This window comes from Thunnus maccoyii, chromosome 3 (genome assembly GCF_910596095.1).
Source record: "Thunnus maccoyii chromosome 3, fThuMac1.1, whole genome shotgun sequence".
In the NCBI taxonomy this organism is placed as follows: domain Eukaryota; kingdom Metazoa; phylum Chordata; class Actinopteri; order Scombriformes; family Scombridae; genus Thunnus; species Thunnus maccoyii.
Window position 1 is genome coordinate 11,478,729 of NC_056535.1, and position 18,988 is coordinate 11,497,716.

At 39.2% G+C, this 18,988-nt stretch overlaps 2 protein-coding genes across 2 annotated transcripts; both read right to left on the reverse strand.

Moving 5' to 3' along the window:
• Positions 1–2,133: 2,133 nt before the first annotated feature.
• myorg (myogenesis regulating glycosidase (putative)) lies at positions 2,134–9,310 on the reverse strand. Its single transcript, XM_042400953.1, has 3 exons — positions 9,231–9,310; positions 6,508–6,881; positions 2,134–6,224 (listed from the first exon to the last, which is right to left on the reverse strand). The coding sequence occupies exons 2-3, from the start codon at positions 6,768–6,770 to the stop codon at positions 4,433–4,435; spliced, it is 2,055 nt and encodes a 684-aa protein (XP_042256887.1). The 5' UTR covers positions 6,771–6,881; positions 9,231–9,310; the 3' UTR covers positions 2,134–4,432.
• A 3,844-nt stretch (positions 9,311–13,154) lies between these two features.
• On the reverse strand, positions 13,155–18,520 carry zgc:109965 (Nicalin-1-like). Its single transcript, XM_042406944.1, has 16 exons — positions 18,332–18,520; positions 17,802–17,987; positions 17,162–17,352; positions 16,755–16,899; positions 16,344–16,441; positions 16,120–16,197; positions 15,874–15,977; positions 15,445–15,533; positions 15,184–15,323; positions 14,915–15,093; positions 14,701–14,788; positions 14,548–14,586; positions 13,967–14,139; positions 13,799–13,852; positions 13,636–13,714; positions 13,155–13,483 (listed from the first exon to the last, which is right to left on the reverse strand). The coding sequence occupies exons 2-16, from the start codon at positions 17,947–17,949 to the stop codon at positions 13,427–13,429; spliced, it is 1,662 nt and encodes a 553-aa protein (XP_042262878.1). The 5' UTR covers positions 17,950–17,987; positions 18,332–18,520; the 3' UTR covers positions 13,155–13,426.
• Positions 18,521–18,988: the final 468 nt, after the last annotated feature.

The following is an 18,988-nucleotide window of genomic DNA, read 5'->3' on the forward strand; positions in this document are numbered from 1 at the left end:
CATGGGGTTTTATTTCCCCTGTGGTTATCTACAATAAATGCTCATACTTAGCTCCAAAGAGCCAGAAATCTTTTCTAATAACACTGAAGCTTATTCATCATTGTTTGTCTGCCACTCATTTTGGCTTATATTGACTATAGTGACTAGCTAGAATTATTATTATATTATTATCACAAACAAGTGATCACACTTATATGTATGTAAAAAAAAAAAAAAAAGGTGTTTGTAAAGTGTTTGTTCACATTAGGAAAAAACAAATTTGCTATCTTGCTTATGTGTATTCAATGTAATGTCAAATGTTTTCACTTGAACATATGCCACCTATAATCCCTTTTTACACTCATACTTGATCATGCAAATCATTCATTGTGAGTAGTGTCAGATATTTCCAATAACTGATGATGTTAACCATTAGTCCAGTTAGGAAGGTAAGTGGGAAATTGCAAATGATGCATCTATTTTTGACATATTTGAGTCAGCAGTGTTTTTAAGGTTGTTCTTCGGAGCACCTCTTTGTTCTCTCTTCATAATGCATATGCCTTAAAGGGGAGGACAGACAGCAGACAGGCCCATAGAAGGAGGATATGGGAAGTTACAGTACTTGAGACACACTGGCTCCTAACCACAACAACTGGTGTCTCTCCTCTGCAGATGGACACGCAGGTGGGCTCACAGGTGGGGAAGGAAGGGGGAAGTACTCTGCCAGTTTTGTGTCCTGCTTGGTGTGTGTGTGTGTGTGTGTGTATGTGTGTGTGTCTTGTGCACATAACATCTGGACCATGGTCCACTGACATGTCAGAGAAAGAATTCATCAATGAAGCTACACTGCACCCTCCTGGACGTCTGTAGCACCACGTGAACAACCCCAGATTGTCTTCAGTTAGTTTCCAGTATCTGTGAAAATTTAAATATCAGCTCTTGGACAAATCTACCTATGAATTTTCATATTTATTTTAATAAACACTGAAACATTTTGACCTTTTATGTATCTCTAATAGTGTGATACTGTTGTGTGTCTTCACAGTTAAATGTGCATTTTCTCCTTTTTTAAACCAACAAATTCATCAAATAGTGATTTAATAATGCGTGTGCCTTCACACACTGAACTAGGTGCTAATATAATTAATCAACTATTGTTTGGGCATAAAGTGATCTTTATAATTCTATTCTGTTTTCCAACTCTCCATCTACAGATCTCCCATTTCCTCCTAAAGCTCCTACATAAATTATTTGTCCAGTCTATGAAAAGATGGGTAGAACCAAACAATATGATTGCAGAAAGCAAACTGACAAATATTATTGATCCCAGCAACACACAGACAGCTAATCAATAAATGTATGTCCTCCCCGCACAGGCTGCAAGTCAAGATCAATTTTGAAGAAAGATGAGGCATTGGCAAATAAAGTGAAGTAGTTCTGAAGCATATCCCGCTGCTGTGTAATGGAATAAATTCCCCAAACATATGAAAGATCGACTATAGCTGTAAGAAATGGTCCTGCCAGGTCAATTGAACTCAAAAAGAACAATCACGCTTAATGCGATGTAATTCTAATATCTACTGTTATTATCGCCTACGTAGTCAGTTTATATTTTTTATTCTTGGTGTCTAGTCTTACACTTTTATATCAGTTGCTCTCTGGCCTCACATCATGAACCACCAGATGATTTATTGATCTCAACACAGCCTCCAAATAACCTGCACAATTGTTTCATCACCTTGTCATTACTGCCCTGTGATGAGCTAGGCATCAAAAAGTTGGAAAAGTCCCTCAAGGGTGTATCTTTCAATACTGATTTGATAGGCACATTAGTTTTCATATGATGCAGACTCATGAAAGGTTACAGGTTGTTATTGGCTCACTGATTGCACGGTCAGCTTACTGACCTGAATTTCATATCCTTGTTTTTTGGGTTTTTCTTGTTTTTATTTTTTGGTGTGTGTAAAAAGACAGTCAGGTATTATTGACCGCTTTTAGAGCAGTGAATTTACAATTCAGTTGTCTGGAAATGGTAGCTGTGGTGACAATGCAGTAATTGAGCTTTATGTGCCATGTGACATTTATTTTTAAAACAATGATTACTGTGTTTAATGCAAACTAAGCAGAACAGAAATGCTAAGAAACAGACAACAGTCAAACCAGATTTCTTTTAATACATTCATACAAAACGACATACAAAATATACATACTTGCTGAAATGAATGCTGCCCTTTAGTCACATGCAAATGGTGCTATTCTTCAGTTATAATAACTCGAGGGAAGCAGCACACACAGGGTCAAAAGAGCCAAAAGCAAAGAAACATTCAGTCCAAGATACAGCCTCTCAGTCTTGTCATAGAGCATGACCCTCTGAGACAGGAATAACCTTAGAGGTTAGCCTGGCCAAGATGCTGAGTGAGAACTGCTATAAATAGGTAATGTTGTTATGATGAAACTATGTCAAAAGGCACAAACAAAATCCACTGAGGTCAACATGTAAGCCACATGTCAAAGCAAACAGTCAGCATGCAACTCCCTACCAGGTGAGACAGCATTAAAACAAATTGAAAAATTGGAACATTGCACCATTAGTGGACGTCGCCTGATCCTTACTTCACAAGGACGCAATATTTATCCATTGCAGCTTCAAAAACAATCAAAATGCATATAAACATATTTTTAAAAATGCTAACACAGGAACCACAGGAACTTAAAAGTGAACATAATTTGATGCAATAAAATAAACATTCATTTTCATGTTAAAATTAAAGGAAGGGATTCAGAATCCTTTTTTGTGTCAAAAATGTGTAAAGATTTAAAGAAAAAATATGAGCTCATTGGCTTCACTGCACCACAATCAAATTCACCAATTTCACGACAAAATAAACAAACAAAAAACATGTCATAATGGTATAATTTTTAAATTTGTAACCCAGGTATAGCTAGACCATGTTACCAATAATTTTCTTTACTGAATTTACTTTGTGAGATGTCACTCAAAGAAATATGCTTGCTGCCTTTCCCAGAGTTTGATGAGAAGATCAATATCAGTTTCATCTCAAGATAACAAGATACATGATATAGTTTGTGTACTTTGATCTACAACTGTGGAAAAAGTGGGGTTTTTTGTGCAGCATGGAACATTTTTAAAAAAAATGATGTTAACATGTTAACAGGAGATGAAATTCTGTGGCATTTGTAGTACACTCTGTCCTTAAAGGGTTAACTCACCAATAACATTAAATAATAATCAACAACAATAAGAAATGTATAGCATAGCAACATATCAAATACATTATGTGGTAGTAACACATGGCACGTTGAGATATCACTGCAGTTAAATAATATTCACATTAACAAAACACATGATGACAAAATACACTGTACAATTTAATTTGAGAATTAAATGCTGCTAAATTAACTGCATTTATAGACTTCCATATTGCATATCAAGTAGATATAAAGAAACAAAAACATTAGGTTATTATGTTTCAGAAATCAAAAATTAAAAAAAAATCCTCCTTAAGAGATGCTCCATATTTTGGATGTGGTCATTAGACATTACAGTATCGTTAGTTATTTAGCTGCATTTGCAGTCAGCAAAGCACAATGAAAATAGTTGTCAGACACTTTGAACACTCTACAGCCTGAGAGAGCTGTTACCTGAGGGTGAGCATAAAATATTTAGTGCCCAATAAAATCCATCTTCTTCTAGGCTAAGAGTAGTTACATGACACTGTGTTTCACAAATGAGAGCACATGGACTATGTAATGATTAAACTTCCAGCATTCATCCTGATAAGTGAAGCATAAAACCTGACTTCCTGAAAAGCAACTCGGAGGAGAGAGGAAGAGTCATCAGTGTCAAAGGAAAAGTAGGACAGATCAGTTTAACTGAGAACTGATTGATATATACATACTATATATAGAGAGGGTTTTATGTAGCCTACTGTCCGCCTTATGACAATAATGACACCACTTTTATCATCCTCCCATGTTACAATCTGTTTGGCTTAAATTTAGGTTTGCTGTAGCACTTTATATATATACATTTTTATACACATTTTCTATATACTTTATAGCATTTATGCCTTATTCAATTCACAGTTTGCCTATTCCCTTTTTTAAAAATAATTCATATATGACTTCATACATGACATTACATAGCTATCTTTCCATTAAACCACAAAAGATGCAAAGGAAATACAACACCAATTAGTTTAAATGAAATGACAATTAAAAAAAATAAGATGAAGTTTTAAGCATTTTTAAACAACAATTTCACATTTGTTATGCAAAGCGGTGCTAAAATTTAAATCTGCTTTAAAAGTCTCAATATTTTGTTGCAAAAAAGCTCCACAAAAAACAGCCATTTCCAATGTCTCGTCTGTCAAGCATAAAAGCTTGTCTCACAAGCAGATTGGAGCCTGTTCAGCTTTACAATCTCTTCTTGCTACACCCAAACAAAGTAAGCAATTTCATCCAGGTCTACAGGATAGTCTGTGAGGTGCAGTGGCTCCTTGATATCAAATCTCTCCCCCTTGTAGCTTCTCCAATGGCCAGCTGGAAGGTAGATATCACGCTCTTGCTTTCCAGGCTCTAAAACAGGTGCTACCATGAGGTCATCCCCAATCAGGAACTGGGAGTCTATTTTATAGGCTGTCTCATCACCTGTGGCAATCCACCACAGGGGCCGTATGATTGGGTCACCAGTGTCCAGCACCTCACCAGCCAGCTCCAGGACCCGTGGCGCTACAATGCTCTGATGGAGAGCTGTGTATTTCCGTGCAATTTCAACCACCTCGTTGTCATATTCCCATGGTGGAATAGAAAACTGCATAGAGGGCATGAAAGCTGACAGCTCCAGCCAGCGGATATAGAGTTCTCGATCAGGCAATGCACGATCTCCATCTGTGCGGTTCAGATAGGCATTCCCTCCGATCATGTCAGGCAGAATAAACTGATAGCCGAGAATGCTGATGGTGAGCACTGTGGGAATAAGAGATTTGAGCCCCAACTCATACCCCCACACAGAGTCCCTGTCAATAGGTCTGAAGAAGCAGGAGATGTTCTGAGATTGGTAGCCACTACGCAGCTCAGCTCTATCATTGTAGGGGATGGCCATCTCTGTGTAACGTCTTGTGAAAAAACTTGGGTCCCGAATGGGATATCTGGTACTAAATTTCCATGGTAAGTAGTTGGTCTCACCTGCGTCAAATTTAAAAGATGACACCCCATACTTTGAGCGCAGGGAACGTAGCTGGGAGGAAAACCAATCACGAGCTTCTGGATTTGTGAAGTCCAAAATGCCGCCAATGCCATTCCACCATCGCACCAAGGCTGGCAGCCGGCCTGTAGGCTCCCGGACAAACAGCCCCCTCTTTACACAGGTATGGAAGTTTTCTGAGTCATAGTTAACAAAAGGGTGAATCCAAAGTGACATGAGAAATCCATCTGATTTCAGCTTTTGGAACATGGCTGAGGCATTGGGGAACTTTGTTATGTCAAACTCAAATTCCCCATAGCGACTGGTGTAGCGGTCATCTAGTTCCAGGTGGCTGCAGTTAAAATTATACTTTCGTATGTTGGCAGCATACGTCAAAAGTTTCTCTTGATCAATATCAGTCTTATGTAGCGCCCAAGTGGACCAAATAGGATGGCGAAACATGGCTTTGGCGGGCACTTTGTTTGGTTTGTTGAAGTATCTGCGGACCATGTACTTGTGTATGGATGTCACATCCAAGCCCACACATACTCTGTAGCTAAGTTCAGCACACGGAGCCTCCCCTGGGTCTGGCTTGAAGGGACTGTCATTGTATCGCGCCTGGAAGTACATAGTCCTCTCTGTGTCATTCCAGCCCAGGTGGAAGGGCACAGAATTATTGATCTTGATGGCGGTAGCATTGGATGAAAGCCAATAACTCTCCAAAATTCCACCAAATTCATTGCGGTTTGAGTAGATATCACTAGTAACAAAAGGTTTGGGAGCCTGTTGGCCAGAGATGGAAATAGGCCAGTGCTGAATTGCTGACACTGCACCACCATACCAGTGTGCAAACTTGTATGTCATGGCATGCTCAACAGGAATGTCAGGAACCAGTTCCTCCCAACGCACACGATAGCATTGTACTGTGTCTTTGGGTCTCACCGTCTCAATAAAGAAATTCAGTTTTCTGTCAGTGGTGCGTCCACAGCTCAAAATCTCCCCTTCTTTAGAGCAAGAATCCAAATCCAATGTCCCTGACCTGCCAAGATTCAAACATAATTACATTCTGCTATCACTCTCAAGACACTACTCACATTTCTGTTTTGTTTCAGTTAAATAATAGTAGATCAAGACATGTTTAAAATGAGCACTTGTGTTCAACATGAGTTGAATTATTAAAAACAAAACCTTTATTTTATTGCACATTGGAGATGGTGACATTTTTATTTCCACATTTTACATTAAATGTATGATGTTTCTGAAATACGTATACATACAGATAAATCAGGTAGCAATTACAAGAAATAGCAAGAAATACCAACCTGAAATCCATTCTGAAAACAATAGACCCTCCTTTGTTGCGGATAATGTAGCCATCTTTATTCAGATCCAACAGCTGAGTCTTAAGCAGCTCAGCTTTGCGTAGAGAGGCTATGTAATAACACCATGCAGTCACTGCTGCAATCACCAGCACAAGGCCGATTACTCCAGCTCCGACTAAGGGTCGAGTGTCCTTGGTGTGTTTCTGCTTGGGGATAACATCTGTAATTGTGCCTCCAGCTCCTCCTGGTACAACTTGGTACATGACTTGTGCTGTTCACTGGGCAAATACTTGAGCTGATGTTCTACATAAAAATATTTTCCAGGGAATCTCTTCTGTTGCACTCCGGCCCCGTCGTTATGTCTGTTTGCCTGCCTGAGAGAGATAACAAACTTTCAAAATTCTGTGTCCAGCTCTTCTTATATTACAGTGACACTTCTTTTAATGATTTTAGTTAATACAATAAGTTTCTTTGTTGCTGGAGCTTTTGTATGTTGTTTACCAATTGTGGTTAGTCAGAATAAATTGGCCTTAAACTCACTTAAGTATCAGAGACATCCAAGAAAACAGCCCCAGTCAGAGAATTCAAGATGTCAATGTCTCACTGCCAATATTGTTTCCTTGTCAGTTCAAAGCCTCCATTACATTTCTAGCATTTTCTTACGTGCTCTGCATTGCTGCACAAAGTGATTTCACAGCAGTTAGAGGTATTATGCTGTCAGGATGTAAACTTTAAAGATGTGTTTGAGACTTAACAAAACAAATCTACTGCCAATTACCCATAAGAGGATAAAATGGACTTTCACAGAAGCAATTCTAACATATGAGTTCGACTGAAAGAATACTCATTTGTATGTAAGGAAGAAGAGAAGCAGAAAAGGGGATTTTGGCCTTAGAGCTCTGCCAATGTGAGGGGGAAGAGGGAAGCATACTAAACTTTGTGCTCCATCAAGCAAGACTAACCAAAGCTGGAAGTAACCTGTTTCACTCTAGCCAAAAAACAGACATTTTGACAACCCTGGCAAGGAATCAAACAGAAACAGAAAGACAGGTATCCATATCTATTGCACTCAGAGATTACTGCGTCCCTCCGAGCAGGAACGCAAAAGGAACTTAATCTTATGGGTAATTAACTGGTTGATGTTAGTTATTGTGGCTTTAGCTGATCAGAATAGATTAGATTAGAATGCACAGCAGACCGAAGGGAGTTCAGTCCTCTCCAGCTTCCCTGTTTGATGACTGGCCCTAACTGCAATTGACCCTCATGGTCTGCCCAAGCAGCAGCGGTCGATAATAAAAAATGATTGCTATTAATTAGCAATCTAATTGACTAATTCTGTGTTCAACTACCCTTAGTATAGATTTCCCCCAACAACGAATGATAACATCAGCCCATCATTAATTAACAGAGAACTAACTGTTGGTTCCTTGGAGATGCACTCCAGTTGCTGGACTCAGGTAGGGAAATTAACGAGGAAAGTCAGGAGAAGATTTAGGCTACTGTATATCGGGTCTATTCTAAATATTGGGTCATTTTTTATTTTTTCTTATGGAAAAGTGCAAGATACAGGGATGGAGGAACATAACCAATAACCATCTATTACTGTATTATTACAGTTATCACAATAAAGGGCTGCAAGTAACTATGATTATTTTCATTATCAATTTACTTGATGTTTATTTTCTTTATTAATTGATGACACATTAATTCTAAAATGTTATTTCTGCTACAGTTTTCCAGAGCTTAAAGTGATGTCTGAAAATTGCTTCTCTTGTTCAACCAACAGCCCAAAAATATTCATAAATTCATTATCATGAATGACTCAGAAAACCAGCAAATATTCACATTTGGAACCAGAACAGAAGCTGAAGGCAAAGACTTTTTTGAATTTTTGCGTTAAAAAATGATTTAACCAATTATCAAAAATGTTGCTGATTGATTTTCAGACCACTCAGTTAGGTTTCAGCACAATTCCTTCACACACACAGATTAAAACGTGGAAGTTTTTTGCTTTTCACACATATAGTGGCATTTCTAAACAGAAAAAAGCTCTTACTCAACCATGTTTTTGTCATTGAGAGAGTGTGAAAAGGGCAGAACATTTTCAGACTAAGGCATTTCTTTGTTTATGTGTGATCAGAGGGGCTTAATATCTGCCATTTCAGCCGATTCACTATCTATTCTGACATGGTGAAAAATAAACACAGAAATGCTGATACAGTCAGAACAGAAGTCTGAGAAAGGCTCACTACCTCAAAAGTGTGCGCGCGTGCGTGTGTATGTGTGTGTGTGCGTGCGTGCGTAGCGCATGGCAACGTGCTGATAATGGCTAAATGTAAGTATGTAGGCGAACAGTAACGCTACACAGTCACGATCTTTACATTTGGTGTGGCTATTTCGGATAGAGACTGTGTTAAGATGTTACACTTTTACGTAAATTTTGTTTATTACAGACTGACGCACAATTAATGCACACAAACACATATTTACAAGAAATTAACCGTGCAGAAAATTTCTAAAGTCTCTACAACTTCTAGGCTACATATAATCCGATGTATAGACACGTCGTTGTTGTGCGCCCTGGTGGGTGGTACGAGAAAGTTAACGGAGTGGAAATAACATGGAATACGTGTGCAAAACCCTATAACCCTATAATTATTGCTTATGCTTATTCCATTTTCTTTTCAGGTGTTAGTTCATTAAAAAAAAAAGTTTCTCCCTACCTCTCAGCAGATCCCAGCACAACTTGTTTGTCACAGTTTACAGAAAAAAAACGGCATCAAGGCATGTTGTTGCGTATCCGCCTTGTCTACGCCCATCACAGCCTGGGAAATGTAGTCCAGTAGGAGTAGTACTCTTTATTTTCTTATTCTGCACAGATTACAGTTTGACATAACACATCACACTGGTTGATTAACTTTACATAACACACTGGTGGTATACTGGGGTGGAAATATGCCAAAAACTAGATTTTTAAGAACTGAAAAAATAGCAAGAAATAGCAGAAAAAAGGTATTTCTATGGGGACTTGTATATGCAATATGGTGTTTATAATGACCTTTGTTTGCACTAGTGGTATATTCTGTCTGCCATATGGTATCTTGATAATAATGACTACAATAAGTCTGTAATACCCCTGAGTAAAGTTTCATTGTTTGCAGTACTGTTTCTGTTTAACTCTCCCTACAGGTAATAAAGAATTCATATATCACATGTGGAAAATTACCTCTCTAATAGTAGAATAAAAAATTTATGTCACAGACAGATACACATTTGGGCCAAAGTGCCTCATTTGATTTGATCACCACAAGCCCCTTAATGGAAGATTTCTTGCTGCTGATTTAGTACTGAATTGTAAAAGTGTCCATGCTGTATGTAGGGAGATAGTAGTGGTGAGAGTGCAGCCTACAGTTATATTATTCATTCATACAGCTTCTCTCACTGGGTTAATTATTAGAGAATTAAACAATAGTGTGGTTAATGAGCCCTCATTTTGTTGGGAAACCCCTGAATCCCCAGATCCACTGCAGGTCCTCAGTTCCCCACTTCAGAAGACAGTGCTCTAATAGTCCTAACGAAGGCATTCAGACACAAACTCTGGGTGTATGATGTAGTGTCCAGCTTGGTAGGGCTTCACCACATGGAAACAGCTGTAGCATGCGCTGTTGAGAAATCATGGGAGTAAAAGTGGTTACTATTTATGGCACACAAAGACATCTTTTCCAGTCATCTGTTCTGTTCTGTCACGTGTTTGAGTGATTCATATAGACAAGATTTTTTATACGAGGAAGTTCAATATGCACCTATAATCCAGAATGCTGTTAGAACAAGACCTTCTGTACTGTGCTCGTGGAAGATGGTGTTGAGCTGCAGGAGGGTTGCTGGTTTGGGGTCTTGTCTGAAGCTGAGCGCCTGCATGTTGCCTGTCAAAAATAATTATTATCGCAATAGCAGTGTAGGACTTATAGAATCGCTCACTTCTTATTTTTAGGACAACATTTCCTTTATCTCTGTATCAGCAGAGTAACTTGTAAAGTCAGCCTGATTGAATTTTCCCTTTGTCCTGGTGATTAAATAAAGTTCAAAGGCCACAAGAAGAAGTCAGAGGTCAGTCTCTCACCTGAGCTGCTGTGCTGAAAGTAGATGGACATTCCTGTGATTATCCATTCTAATGCAGATAAAAAAAAACAGGATTAGTATTTCTTTAGAATTATCTTTGAGCCATAGATTGATCTGATTGATTGTCACCTTGGTGGATTCTTCAATGCTGCATGGAGCTGAGTGTCAGTGCCAGCAGGAGGCTCAGTGAGCTGTAGTTTGTACAGTCCATCAGCAGAGGGCAGAGCTTGTGCTGTGGATGTGTTGACAGGGGGCATGTGCTGTACTTTGCTTGTGTCCACAGTGTTTAAAGAGTTGTCAGTCTTAACTGGACAATGGAAAGACAAATGTCTGACAGGGGGGAAGAGAGGACGGCCAATGTCCACTGTATGGGATGAACTGTAGCTGGGTTGAGGACTCCGGGGAAACAGAAAGTCCTGGGAAGGCAAGAGGACGAGCATGAATAGAAATACAAGAGGAAGAAGTAGAAGATAAGAAGAATAAGAAACTGGATATCACTGTTACAGATCATCTCTGCTCCTCACTGTTAGCTAGACTGAACATTCCTGTTTATTTGTAGTGTACACTGTCAAATGACATATAATATGGCAAATCTTCACAGACACATCATTTTAATGTGTAGCTAATATTCTTATTTTTATCTTCTTATTCTTTATCCTCATTCAATACACCTCATCCAAGATTATTTCTCTCTTATTTCTCTGTCATTACAACTTTATTGTACTGCAAGAATGTAAAAAAGCATTACGTATTCAAAATACCATCAAAATTCCTCCTAGAAGGGTTTTTTTAATCTTAATGATCTGTATTACTACCGTTGCATACACCATTACCATTACCATTGATACATTAAGTAAGGCAGTATTGCTCAAACTGTAAATTGTATTTTGGCTTCTTTTTCAATGCGTTATGGTCACCTCTGTTGTACAGTCATTAGGCTTTTTTTTCTTTACAGTAGGGTGACTGTACAGTATAAAACTCCTTTCAGCTCTGTTTACTCCATGTCTGGATAAATAAATAGGCATGGAGGAAATACTGAATAATAGATGGGATACAGCTTTCACCAAGCACAGGGAAATGTAAACAACCAACTGCCAATTAGTGTAAGACACTTTAGACGACTAAATGAAAAGCAATAAAGAGAATGTCAATAATAAGTGACTCAAGTCTGACCTTAAATGCACCGCTTTGAAATGTTTATTTTTATTTGTTAAATCATTTTTCACTATTTGTTAAATGACACAGATTGAAGGACAACCACTTTCATGAATTGGAGACTATTTTTTACTTAAGAAATTCTACATCTTTTCCTTTTTGAGCCTGTATGATAACTACTCTGACCTTAAAATCCTTCAGTTCATGTATGTGGTACAGCAGGCTTTGCATCTTACCGGCCGTGGCTGGGGGTTGTTCCTGCGGTGTGCAGACGAGGGTCGAAGTTGTGCCCGTTTTGCTCTGCCAGGAGAGGCGAACTGCTCTTTGTACATAGTGATGTAGAGCTGGGGAGCCATCTTCGCTTTAAGTGCACTTATTTTCCACTGCTTCTCTGCAGTCTGCCTGAAAGTTATGAACATCTTTCTCCTCCCCTGTCACCTGCTGGCTCCTCCCTTTCAATCATGTGTACCTGTTCTTCTTTTATTTTCACATTTTCCTTTTATGGAAATTTTACCCAGTATATGTGGTTTGGTTTTTTCTGCTCAAAATTGTCACTGCCTTGAGCATGCAACCAATTTTGCTGACATAATTTACTGGTTCTGTGTGTTCATGTGTCCTGTTACAGTATTTCTACACACATCAGTAGCCATAAATCCTGCATAGATCTTAGTCGATGACCAAACAGACAGTGAAAACTTTTTGTTTAACCTGCAGCTATTGTGGTGAATCTAGCATGTTGGAAATAGAGACAGGTTAAGAGCATCCTTTCTGAACCAGAACAACTCTTTGTGCTACCTGAGCACTCAGCCACTAATCCTCCTAAACCCCCTGCAGAGACACACATACCTGGGGTCACTATCCATGACCTACTTCCCTCCCAGGGGCCTTTTACAAACTAGCCAGCACTGATCTCAAACACTATGCACAACCCCCATCTGTTTAGCCTCCTTGTAGTTAAAACAGACTCAGTCTTATCAGATCTTACAGAACTGGAACAAACCACTGAAGGGATGGGATTTTGCCTCATCTCCCACCACCATCCAGGGTCACCTCTATTCACTGTCAGCATTCCACATGAGCATCAATAATTTACCAAACGCTGTAGGGTGCCTTTGTGTCTCAACCGATTGCACTGAGTAGTCTGTGACAGGAACTGGCTGTTCATCTCTTTGCAATGACTGGTCCTTGTTTGACAGTCATGTTAAGCCCAGTCAAATCCATGTCAACAGATGCAAAGCAGAGGACAGGGAGAATCATAGTAATGATGTGGCAGGAACGTCCTTCAATGGTGCTCAAATCAAATCCAAGCTGCGGTTTGTGTTCCCTTCTTCAGTATACTTTGAAGCAAGACACATCCCCAAACTCGTCCTTTATTTATTTTGTTTACATGTCCTCCAAACAACAAAGTCCAGTCTGTTCCAGTAAGAGATGATTTACAATACAGTGGATTTATGAATAATGAAAGGTACAAACATCTTTAAAACAATATACATTTCAAAGCAAATGCACTGTTTATAAGTTGTGCATATGATCAGTCTTCTTCTCATATTGCTTTCATGTGCTGCACAGCCAGTGAAGCAGAAGTCTAACATGTGCAAGGCAGACTTCAAAGGCCTTGTCATAGAATCAGTATTCAGAATTTTATTTACTGGTGCTTGGATTTCACTGCCGCTTTCAGCTTTGTGTAGAGATAGCCAAAATTCTGTAAAAGAGAACAGACAGAATCTTCAAGAAAACAAGCCTGATATATCAAGTGTTGTCTACCTGCTGTGTGTGTCTGTGCTTTGCTCAAGAATGACAGCATACAAGGCAATATGCTATGCCAGGAAGTAATGCAACACTACATTAACAAACCTGGATTGTGTAGTAAACGATGCCCAAATACGCAGCAATGCAGCCACCCAGGAAAAGATCAAAAGCTGCAGGTTTCACTCTGAAAGGAAACAGTGTCAGTGTCCATGTGTCTTTTTGAAATTAACACACACATACAAAAGGGCAAATGAAAACAGATATTTACCTGTACATCACTATCGGTTGGTTCATTTGATCAAAAAAGGTAATATCAGGGTCCCTGTGTGGAAAAGTGTTAAATGTAGTTAATCAATAGCGAAAATATACAGGTCCAGCAGAAGTGAGTGCTGGTAAGATACTATATATGTTTAATACTTCTACCACTAAATGTTACCTTTTGTCCTGTCGGAAGGTGTGTCTGTGGACTTGCTGTAAGTAGCGTTTGAACTCATGTTCCAGTGAGTTGACAAGCAGGATGTGACTGGGCTCCTTATCCAGCAGCTGGGTGGCTCGAGGGACTGACGTCAGGAAGGCCATCAGACTTGACATACGACTGTCCTGGAAGTCCTGTATCAAGGATTTGGACATGGATTCACAGAAAGAAAAAAATTGGGAATCATCTGTAGTATCACATAGAAATAAAAGTCACTGTCCAGCTGTCCTGATTTTTCAAATGAATCTGATTCTAGTTAACAATAAACAACCAAAACTAGAATTCAGATCACTATTATGATTACTAGTAGAAACTAATCTTTTAAAAACTTTGCCATAAAGTGGTAACTATGTGATGAACTTTCTCTACTGTAAACCATTTACACTCCTGAAATATATTTTAAATAATTGGCAGTTGTTTTTTGAAATAAATCTCCAAGCAAATCAAATTCACAAGACACAAACACCATGTAATGCCTATAAATTAACACCAGAGGTCAGCACTAATCTTTACCAAGTGACTAAAGATAATCAGGATCTTACCATTTGGCCCCTGAAAACCTGCACATCTTTTGGTGAACCCTTGTGGGAGATAACACAGAGTAATCACACATTAACATGCTATAAAAGAACAAAAGAACAAATGATAAAAACACAGTGTCTGTATTCAGGTATATGTATTCAGTTTCCATGCACCTTGTCTGAGAGATTGAACATATACCGTGCCAGTGCTTCTGCTATGAGGATGCCATTACGCTTAAGTTTCCTGAAGTCCACTTGTGACCTGTGAGAAGATATTCACATGAAAATAATCAGGAAACTAAGGCAACTTGGATCTATCTCCTCAAATTATGTTTCTATATTCTCTCAGGGTGAATGAGGCCTTTAAATAATTAAAATATCTACCCACATGGTGTCTAGTACAGAGCCACGGAGCTCAGATTTGGGGTCTTCCAGATGAGACAATGTGAAGCCTGGGATCCTGCGCAGGCTGTAGCGTTCATGCTCCCAGGCTACTGTGGACTCCACAAGATTGATCTTCTTATGGACCAACCCAATCTTCACCCAGGGAAATCTGGAGGAAACCACCTGGGGAAGATCCCGAAAATATAAGTGCAAAAGGTCATGCAGATTGATAAAATATATCCATATTTTTCACCTATATGTGAAGTTGTTTACCTCCTCCAGATGTTGAATGAAGGAGTGCATGGGAGTGTCAGATTTAGGAGGGCGGGACACATGCATGTACAGCTCATCGCCATTGGCCAGTGTATCCAAACACAAAACGAATGCCACATTGTCATGGAGCAAGCTGGACTCTGGTGAGAAAAAGTTTGGATAAAATAAATTAACAAACGGGACCGCTCATTTTCAGTTAGGCCTATGATAGTGTAGACTACTTTCTACATGTTTCGACACAACATAAGCCTCAAAACTCACCAGCATGGTCCAGATTTTCTTCAATCCATCTCTTTGTGCCAAGGAAGTTGTGTTTTCCTCCTCCAGTTAGGGAGAACATTAAATGATATCTAAAACACCAAAAAGAAATCTGAAAATCAATCAAGCATTTTAATCAATAATGGACTTATTACCTGCCAACCAGATAGGAGCCATTTTTTCAGATAACGAGATAGTCACGACATGGTTTATGTTAGTTTATCAAATCAGACTTTTATAGTGTACAGCTCACTTGAGAAAACAACACAGTTTTTAGCACAGTTTGGGGTGTTTTTTTCTGCCCGGCACCATGCATAATAAAAATGTGTGTTTGCATAGCATTAAGTGGTTACATTATGGTGAGCACTTTAGGCAAAATATTCATAGAATAACATGTTTTGTCCACTACTGTATGGGGGACCTGTAACTCACGGTGGTCTGGTACTTGGGCTACTATAAAGCTTCTGGAAGAGACGTGCCAACTCTAGTAGGATGGTGACCCCGCTGCCGTTAGAGTCTGCTCCATAAGACAACCACTGCATTACACACAAATGCAAACATACACATTAACACTGAATCAACATGAACATGAGGAAATGGGAATGTGTTAAGTAGGGTAGAGCTTTGGAAACTGTCACAGACATTACAATGAAGTGTTTTCTCATTTTTATGACTCACTGGTGCCAGCCCATAGGAATCATAGTGGGCAGTGATGACAATAGTGGGTGCATCCTCCAATGCTCCAGGAAGCACTCCCTGTAACACACATCACCAGATATAATGCGTAATAGACAGTTAAGGCCCAAGTCAAAATAATCAGGTTTGACTAAAATTTTGAGAATGTCATTATAGGGTTTTTACTTCTCTTTACTGCATAAAAAGTCTTGAGTTTTCACACTCACCTCCAGTGTGACTATAGCGTTGTCCGTGATGGCCTTAATAGGGGCATTGTTGCTCACTAAGATCTGAAAGGCTGTAGCTGTGACCATACTTCGAAGGACTGCCGAATAATAAAAATAAAAACATCATAAAAGGTTGAATAAAAAAGACAGTTTTTATATCTGCTTTTTCATTAGAATCTCTTCAGCCTTTTGTATCCATTGTGCAAATTTGGCCCTAGATTTTTTTTCTATAATCTTTTACCATATTTGTTATCAAATATACCTTCCTTACATATCCATATCCATCTTTTTTTATCTATTCTTTTTAACATAACTGTCTCTTTCATTCAAATCATCATGCCACCCACTATGAATTGTCCATCCATCCACAGTGGCACACAACACATCCATTTATCCTCTTGTATCTCTCACCTCGGATAAATATTGAGGAGGTCCGGGTGGCTGCAGCCTGCTTGACCTCCTCATACATGTAGAGCAGTTGTTCATCCTCAGGCACCACATACACAGGCATGAGGGTCTCTTTCAGCAAGGCCTCGCTCTCACTTACCATGAAGGACTGGGAGAGAAAAAGACATTGTTGAAACAACTGGGTGAGGAGAAGCAATTGTCTAGGTAAAATTATTTTATATGGTACAAATCACTGAAGTAGAACAGGAAAGATTTCTATGACAGTAATCCTGCAAGCAGTTAACTGATTCCTTGGAGCACTGATATAATATTATATGATTAGTGTCTGATAAAAGATGTTGTAATTCTTTTCTTTGTTCCTTCATAGCTTACCCCAGAGCACAATGAATGTTTTGGGATAAATCTGTTACCTGCACTGTATCATGAGGGACGCTGGAGATATTTCTGGGCAACAGGATCAGTATGGCAGCAGCATTTTGTCTCTGGGCCTCGAGGTATTTTTCTGTGGTGAAGTCCGGCACCTTCATGATGACACAGCGGCGGGTCAGCACCGGCTCGTCGGCTGAGCGTGCCTCTGCCACCACAATGGCCCCACGGCAACCTCAGCATCCAAAAAAATGACATGGGAAAAATGACAACAATTTTCAGCCGAGGCTTCATAATGAAAGTCTCAAGAGGTCACAAGAACATATAAACTTCATTACCATTAAAAGGATTATACAAATGTGATAAGCATGTGGTGTCAGTGTTATCTTAAGTGTAATATGTATTATTCAGAAAATCCACCCGTCTTCAGTCACTGATCCAACTTAAGTAGGCCAATGTGACAGTACCCAAGACTTTTTGGTGTTTCTTCTGACACAAAGCTAATTATCCCATCCTTGGTTTTAAGACTATGATTTGTTCTATACATTTTTAAATGATATACTCCATGAAAATTCCAATAATATCTGAGCTGAGTTGGAACTGAGAGTCTAACTTTCTCAGAATTAAAATATGTCCAACTGTGCAGCAGAACAGCTCATGGGGAAAATCTATCACTGAACTCACCATGCTTTTGTTGTACCAGGTTGAACTGTTGCATCCTGTAGGCAGTGAACTCATAGGAGGATACAGCAGAAAGAGCAGAGCCATGCAGAGACTGGACAGAGAGCAGCAGCAGCAGAACAGCAGCAAAGCTCAGGTCCCTCAGAAACATGATGTCACGTCCTGCCTGGATTTTGTTATACTGTCAGTCTATAAAGGAAGGTTGATGTTAGGCTTCATACACCAGACTAGGTAGGTAGACTACCAGGAATAGAGCAGTAAAGATGATGATGTTCACCCAAATTATATATGTTAGAATAGCTTATTACATCATCTCTCATTTTTGCAGACCCTATTACAGATATCCTTTGGAAATAGAAACATTAAGAATTGGTGACTAAAGATCTGCCATCCTTGTTCTAGATACAGTTGTACCATAATCTCAACCAACTGTCCAGAAGGAGACTCAAACACTTTACAATAAAACATTTCTATAACTATAAAGTCCACTATGATCAACCTGCATCATTCTGAGGTATGAAAAAGTTCCTCACCTGTTTCCTGTTTTCCTGCAGTCCTGTCTCATGAGCTTTTTTACTACGTGTTTCTCAACTTCAATGCTACTCCTTGCAGCGTGGACACAAACTAGCTCCTGGGACTTGAGTCGTAAGCCACCATTCACCATCTGCTCCCGAAGGATCAACTCAAGGCTAATCACAAACACCCAACCCCCCACCCTTCACACTCACTATTCCTCTATCTATCTATCCATTCCTGCATGGCCACTTCAGTAGCTAATAACACATCCCCAGCAGAGATTCTGTGTGGGAGTCAGGCAAACTGTTTCATACAGCAGCTATTTCTTTCATCTACCACAGGGACAACAGTTGGAAGCAGTCTGAAGAAGTGTTCGACTGAGCGCTTGAGAAAAACAAGAGGATGATGTTGAAACTGAAGACATAATGTGACAAATATTTTTCCAGGCTTCAGTATTTCTGGTTGATGCTAAACAGCAATTTTATATTTTATAAAAGAAATTTTGCCCTCCAATCAACTGTAGTGATAATCTGTGTTAATGTAAGTTTCCTCTCGGTGTCCAGGTTTTCTCTCAAAGACATACATTTGAATTAGGAACTCTGAACTGCACACACTATAGGCGTGAATACGTTTACTGACTCATGATCTATCCGTGATAAAGGCTCCATGCACCC

Excerpts from the sequence above, each read along its gene's own strand:
- myorg (XM_042400953.1), bottom strand. The coding sequence starts at position 6,770 with ATGTACCAAGTTGTACCAGGAGGAGCTGGAGGCACAATTACAGATGTT. Across the intron at positions 6,225-6,507 it reads GTTTTCAGAATGGATTTCAG|GTCAGGGACATTGGATTTGG; the intron begins GTTGGTATTTCT and ends GAATCTTGGCAG.
- zgc:109965 (XM_042406944.1), bottom strand. The coding sequence starts at position 17,949 with ATGTTTCTGAGGGACCTGAGCTTTGCTGCTGTTCTGCTGCTGCTGCTC. Across the intron at positions 15,978-16,119 it reads ATTCCTATGGGCTGGCACCA|TGGTTGTCTTATGGAGCAGA; the intron begins GTGAGTCATAAA and ends TGTGTAATGCAG. Across the intron at positions 15,324-15,444 it reads AGAAAATCTGGACCATGCTG|AGTCCAGCTTGCTCCATGAC; the intron begins GTGAGTTTTGAG and ends TTTTCTCACCAG.